Here is a 6,798-nt window from a genome sequence, read left to right as displayed (position 1 = left end):
GAGGCAGGCGACTATTATCAGAAATAATATACCTACAAGAGAATGAATGAATGAGAAACAGTTCTTAAGAGAATCACATTTTTTTAAACATGTTTGTTACATTGACACGGATATCTAGGGACTGGTTTTACGGGCAATAATAATGAGGCATGACAGGGGCCAGCATAGCAGTGTGACACCGCTACAACGCGATTGGTTGATGAGTTCGCATTACGCGCGCTATGGGTCGCAACTAGTTGCGTTAGACTGCACGATTGGTTGGAATTCGTGAGTAACACCGCCGAACTAGTACCAATTTTTAGTGCCCCATTAGCCCGTCCTTATGGCTCCTCTACACGATGGCCCAGCGTCGGCCACTCCATGGGACGCAGCCATGCGGTAGAATGAGACAGCAATATCACTTGCTCCGTCTAACGCATAAATGCGTCCCTTGGAGATATTATACGTCGATGGTTTATCATGATAAATAGTTGAGCAGGTACCTACTTAAGTTAACGACGACGTAATAAAAATGACAGATCGAGACCTTCCAAACACACTTAGGGACTAAAATTTCAGTTTTATGGTGGGAAAATTCACACTGACCGAATACAATGAAAAAGAAGAGAGAACAGAGATCTTAAAAACTAAAAAAAAATACAAGAAGACAATAAACGAGTCTTTAGGCTGTAAGTCTTGAAATGTTTGAAACGATAATATGTATAATGTGCACATAACCAACAGACATATCCCAATCCGCCATCCAGTGTCGCTCACAAGCGGTACTCTTTTGACTTTTTTTTTAATTGAGTGTACTGAATTTGAGCCTGTTAAAATAAGAAACCAAAAATATGCATACCCTATAAAATCATCAAAAGGGTATAAGTAGCTTTCCTAACGGACACTCTTGTCTCTATTGAAAATAACGCCATCTAACGGTGACTCTTTGAACTAGCCTAGTTTATTTGTCTTCTCGTATTTTGTGTCAGTCCCCAGCCTCAGTTCCTGGGCCTGGGGCGTTGCTGCGACTGCTCCTGGAACTCGTTGTTCGGTCGCTGGCTCTGTCGAAAAAAAAGATTCATTGTAATCATTCATTCATTCATTCATTTGCTAAATGCTTGCTCTTCGAATATGGTTAAATACGCTTTTTAAGATCGCATATAGGTATAGGTACACGAAAAATTGGGACGTGTGCCGCCTTGAAGTTATGGCGTTAGCCGCGAAAGTTTGACTTAATTGTAGGTACTTTGTATCAGTCCGGTATCCTCACGTTTTCCGTCACAAACAATTGGTAAGAATCAATAACTTACTTTTCTAACTACATACTAAATAACTACATAAATGTTTAATATATAAAAATCATTGGCACATGACGGTCTAAACCCGCAATCTTCGGCTGAAAGTCCCATAGTAATTTATAAAAAAAAAACACCTAATAATAAATAATGAAAATATGTAAGTTACTACTAATACTTACGGCCCGATTCTAACTTTAAGATACGTCAACTAATAGATCTAGAAACGATATGGATTAGATGTGTCAGTGTCAAATGTGACGTTTCTTCAAACAAATACGTCACTTTTGACACTGACACATCTAATCCATATCGTTTCCAGATCTATTAATTGACGTATCTTAAAGTTCGAATCCGGCAGTTAGTACTAGTACTAAATCTATCTATCTATCTATACATATAATAAAGCTGTAGACGGTCGAAAGTCTGTACATGGAAGATATTTGAAAAAAAGTTGGCTGGGGATACTTAGAATCGATAACAGAACACGTTCCAACAGTTTTTAGAATTTTTGTCTGTTTATCTGTTTATCTGTTTATCTGTTTGTCTGTTTATTTGAACGCGCATCACGTGAAAACGGCTGAACGGATTTTGATGAAAACTTTACTATTCTGTCGAGAAAATCTCCGGCCAGGTTATAGGCTATAAAAATTCAACCCATATAAGGGGGGGTAGCCACAATACTCGCTTGATTTAAGTTTGCCCCTGAATCTTATGGCGCTACTTAGGAAGGAGGGGCAAACTTTTTCGCGCCTGGTTGGGACTAAAAGTAAAAAAACCGGGCAAGTGCGAGTCGGACTCGCGCACGAAGGGTTCCGTACCATAATGCAAAAACAGGCAAAAATAAAACGGTCCCCCATCCAAGTACTTGACCCCGCCCGACGTTGCTTAACTACGGTCTAAAATCACGTTTGTTGTATGGGAGCCCCACTAAAATCTTTATTTTATTCAGTTTTTAGTATTTGTTGTTATAGCGGCAACAGAAATACCTACATCATCTGTGAAAATTTCAATTGTCTAGCTATCACGGTTCGTGAGATACAGCCTGGTGACAGACGGACGGACGGACAGCAGAGTCTTAGTAATAAGGTCCCGTTTTACCCTTTGGGTACGGAACCCTAAAAATGTACAACTGTCTATCAAATGGCGTTTTTTATATCGAAAAATTTTCGCGCTCGCTTCGCTCGCGTTTTCAAAACCATTATATGATACGATAAAGGTGATATTCGGTTGGCAACTGCAGCAGCATTACTCTGTTGCAACGTTACTGCTCCGGCACTGTCAATTTTCGTCATAAAATGATGTGACTGATTTCCATACTAAAAGTAAGAGAGTGAGGGTACGTATGAAAATTTCCAACGTAGGCATTCGATTTGACCTTATGCGGACGCCCTTAAAGTCTTGGAAAAAATCTTGCTTTCGTGCTTGCGGCCAGCCGATTTTTTCGACATAGGTTACCGATATTATAGCGAATTTTGCTCTCTTGCACGGCAGATTTGTCGGCCAAGGCGTGTTGCTACCAGTGTTGGCCGAAACGTTAATGCAATTGAAAATGTTGGCCATTAACCATTATAAATTGGACCTTACGATTCAATTTATAATGGTTAATGGCCAACATTTTCAATTGCATTAACGTTTCGGCCAACACTGGTTGCTACTTAGCCGCGATCCTGAGACCTAACTGTCAAGATGGTAACACTTTGGCAGTTAGGTCTCAGGGGCCCAGTGAAAGCCGAAAACTAAAATCATCCTATCAAGTAGCGCTTTCAAGTGATGCCAAAGAGCGAGCAGTAGAAGAGTCGTGATTACATGCATAGATTCGATTTCAAGCCACTTTTTTGCAGTTCGGCGTGAGGTCTTATAAATGCAAGGCATTCTCCCTTACGGCAAAGTTGATCTTCTGCCTTAATTACACTTGGGCGTGGATCCAAATCCAAGCTTTCCTCTTTCGCAGCTGGGCCTTCTGCCTTGCTCACATTTCGCCAATACAATTCACTTGGTCAATTCCAAGCTCTGCTTTCTTGCATCTTTTCTGTATGAATACAACCTCGCTGAGACCCTTAAATATCGAGCCCTATGCCAAGCTAGGCTGATAGATAACTGTCACATCCCTTCTCTGTATGAAATCCTGGATTCGCGCCTGGTTGGGACTAAAAGTTAAAATGTACAACTGTCTATCAAATTGCGTTTTCTATATCGAAAATAGTACTCTGTTGCAACGTTACTGCTGCAGTATTGTCAATTTTCGTGATAAAATGATGTGTCTGATTTCTACACTAAAAGTAAAAATGTACAACTGTCTATCAAATTGCGTTTTTATATTGAAAAATTTTCGCGCTCTCTTCGTTCGCGTTTTCAATAACATTCTAAAATGTGATAAAGGTAATATTCGGGTGGCAACTGCAGCAGCATTACTGTGTTGCAGCAATGTCAATTTTTGTGCAAAAATGATGTGACTGATTTCCATACTAAAAGTAAAAATGACCAACTGTCTATTAAATTGCGTTTTAATATCGAAAAATTTTCGCGCTCTCTTCGCTCGCGTTTTCAATAACATTCTAAGATATGATAAAGGTGATATTCAGGTGGCGACTGCAGCAGCATTACTCTGTTGCGACGTTATTGCTGCAGGACTGTTAATTTTCGTGATAAAATGATGTGACTGATTTCCATATCCAGCTGTAATGCGGCAATGAACGTCACTCAATTGACCAAAAACATTCAATATAATCTTGACGACCCTAGGGAGAGGGGGCACCATGGTCTAGAAATGCTTAGGGCATCAAAGTATCTTAATCCGGCACTGGTCGTTTGCGGAGTCAAACGATTTGGGACTCGCATTTTATACGCATTACCATGCCTTCCCCAAAAAAAATCGAATGATTCGTGAAAGTCTCGCAACGCATTGATGTTACAAAGGGCACGTGGTTTTCCTCAGGAGTCTGAAGAAGACCACGGTGAGTGGCGCTTTAGCCAGGCAAGCCGCTTCGCTTTTGCTCGCGCGCGTATACCTTACTGTATCGTCCGATATACACCTACTACTCTGTCGTTTAAAACACGTGTAAAATTTGAATAAGGGCGAAAAAAGCTATTGATTTTGGAGTGTAGTTTTATTTAGTGGTACCTAATTGTAAAATATTTTATCTGGACTGCAGTCCTCTAGCATATCCATCTGTAAACTTTACTTCAAGTTCCGCCTCCAGGGGAGAGGGAGAGAAATAGAACAGACCGAATTCCACGCGGGCGGAGCCGCGGGCACAGCTAGTTATATATAAGTCTATTGTGTCTCAGGACTTAAAATTCATCTCTCCATATACGACATCGTTTAAAGTTTCACTTTCTCTCCGTGTTCCTCTTTTGTCTATATTAAGTTGCTTGGTCATTAACAAAACATTACGGCAAACTTACATATACCGTTTCTAAAATATAGATCTCTAATGGTCTTATACAAATTACGTAACAAATCATCAATGGCGTGAAGCTCCAACGGCATTGTTAACTTTGTCGGATGGACATGCCATGGAAAGGTCATTCTTGTCACGAACTATTCATTAGTGGAATGAAACGAAGCTGTTAATGCTACTATTATCTATAATATCTTCAGTTTCTCTTACGTATAAGGTTTGAATGAAATCGAAGACGAGACGTCTGGGAAGATATTGGTCAAGTAACCAGTGCGATGGACTCTTGTATAACAGTTGATATGTAAGTAATATTTTATAGAGCAATTTTTGGTGCTATAACAACGTGTGAATATTTATATTTTTACCCACTTACTGCAAGCGCATAATCTGCTGAATCACTGTAAGCCAGATGTATAATTTTCCATTTTGACCCTTAAAATAGTTCATACCTATAAACTTAGTATCAGTATTTCCTTACAATGCTACCTTTTTTATTTTATTTTCCTGGCTTACCTAGTTGCAACAAAGACTTATGGAAAGATCTGAATCTACTCCCATTTAAATAGTGGAGGGCACTGGGATCAATACTAGCTTGTAGGGGCATCGCCCCCCCTGGCATTGTCAGTAACTAAGACTGGCATGCCTTAGCTCCTTCGGCGCTGATGCAGTAATGGTAGGGACGTCGGACTCCTTAGATGAGAATACTGGTATCCTTACCAACAAGGGGGCAGCATCCCTCTTTATTATAATTACGTCTCTTTCTAGACTCATCTTCCAGAAAGAACGCACTGCTAGTGCTAGTCAGAAGTGGTAACGTTACCACTCCTTGGTAGATAGCACGGGGATCACTGCCAACATCTTGCTCAAACTATGCATACTTATCTTCCGAGGTCCATCTTCGTGTGGCGGTGGAGTGTTAGTAGAAATATCACACTCTTCACTAAGGGGCACTACACAACGCAGCAAACGGCGATTGAACAATAACATGGCTGGACAGCACATGGCGCTGAAGGTGCCGGTAGCCCCCTAGGCATTGATACTAGCTCAATCGTCCATAACGTTCTCTCTCTACGCTCATCTTCGGGCGGTGATGCAGTGATGTTAGATAACATCACACTATTTAATAGAGGGCAGCACTTAGCGAAGGGATCAATAGCGAATTGGGACATTGTCCCTTATCAATGTTAGTAACTAAAACTGGCATACCTGTCTTTCTCTAGGCTCATCTTCCGGCGGTGCTGGAGTGGTGGTGGGAATGTCACATTCCTCAGTGGGGGGCACCACACAGCGCAGCGAACGGCGGTCGAACACCAACATGGCGGGGCAGCGCTGAAGACGCGGGTAACCCCCTTGGCATTGCCAGTACCGGTTGCAGGATTTGCCTAGGGGCACATTGCCGTTGGGGTCTTCGTTGCAGAGAGCTGAAAAGTAAAAAAATGGTTTCAATACTATATTGCTACAGTAAATTCCTTAAACTCACACCATGCCTACATCTTCAAACAAAATCGAATCGAAAAATTTTGCCCCTATTGCACAGCTTCATAACAAGCAGAAAATGCAATGTTATCTTCGCAGGTTTCAAAATAATGCAGCTAGATCTTAGCAGCTACGTTATTCGAAGCAGCTAAGCGTGTTGCAAGTTTGCCCGGTGCCAACTTTGCCCAGCTCTAAACATAATAAGTGTCGACGTGATATTCGATTTAAGTGAATACTTTGATCACAATAGACTCAACGTTATGAAGCGCATGGGAAAATGAAACAAGCGTTTTCAGGGTTCCGTACTCAAAGGGTAAAAACGAGAGCCTATTACTAAGACTCCGCCGTCTGTCTTTCACCAGGCGGCAGGCTGTATCTCATGAACCGTGATATCTAGACAGTTGAAATTTTCACCGATGATGTATTTCTGTTGCCGCTATAACAACAAATACCTACTAAAAAGTACAACGTAACAGTTTAACTATTGGCGAGATCGCGTTCACTTAAATTAAATTATTTAACTAAATTATAGTATAAGTTGTTTTTGATGGGGTAAGTGCTATTTTATATCATCAAAGTGAATGGCTCATCCAGAATGTCAAAATGTTTGCTGGGTATTGTATTATCTCAGGTCTAAATAGGTA

General features: G+C 40.9%; 1 protein-coding gene across 1 annotated transcript in view; it reads right to left on the bottom strand.

Annotated features, from left to right (window-relative positions):
• Nucleotides 1–843: 843 nt before the first annotated feature.
• LOC134678648 (protein obstructor-E-like) overlaps nt 844–6,798 on the bottom strand; it is a 64,256-nt gene continuing 58,301 nt past the window's right edge. The window contains exons 5-6 of the mRNA XM_063537296.1: nt 5,885–6,099; nt 844–1,040 (exon numbers count right to left, since the gene is read on the bottom strand). Of these exons, the coding sequence (XP_063393366.1) occupies nt 978–1,040; nt 5,885–6,099 (278 nt within the window). The 3' untranslated portion in view covers nt 844–977. The remainder of the gene's footprint in view (nt 1,041–5,884; nt 6,100–6,798) is intronic.

Source organism: Cydia fagiglandana, chromosome Z (assembly GCF_963556715.1).
Source record: "Cydia fagiglandana chromosome Z, ilCydFagi1.1, whole genome shotgun sequence".
Classification (NCBI taxonomy): Eukaryota; Metazoa; Arthropoda; class Insecta; order Lepidoptera; family Tortricidae; genus Cydia; species Cydia fagiglandana.
This window is presented reverse-complemented; position numbering and strand designations above follow the sequence as displayed.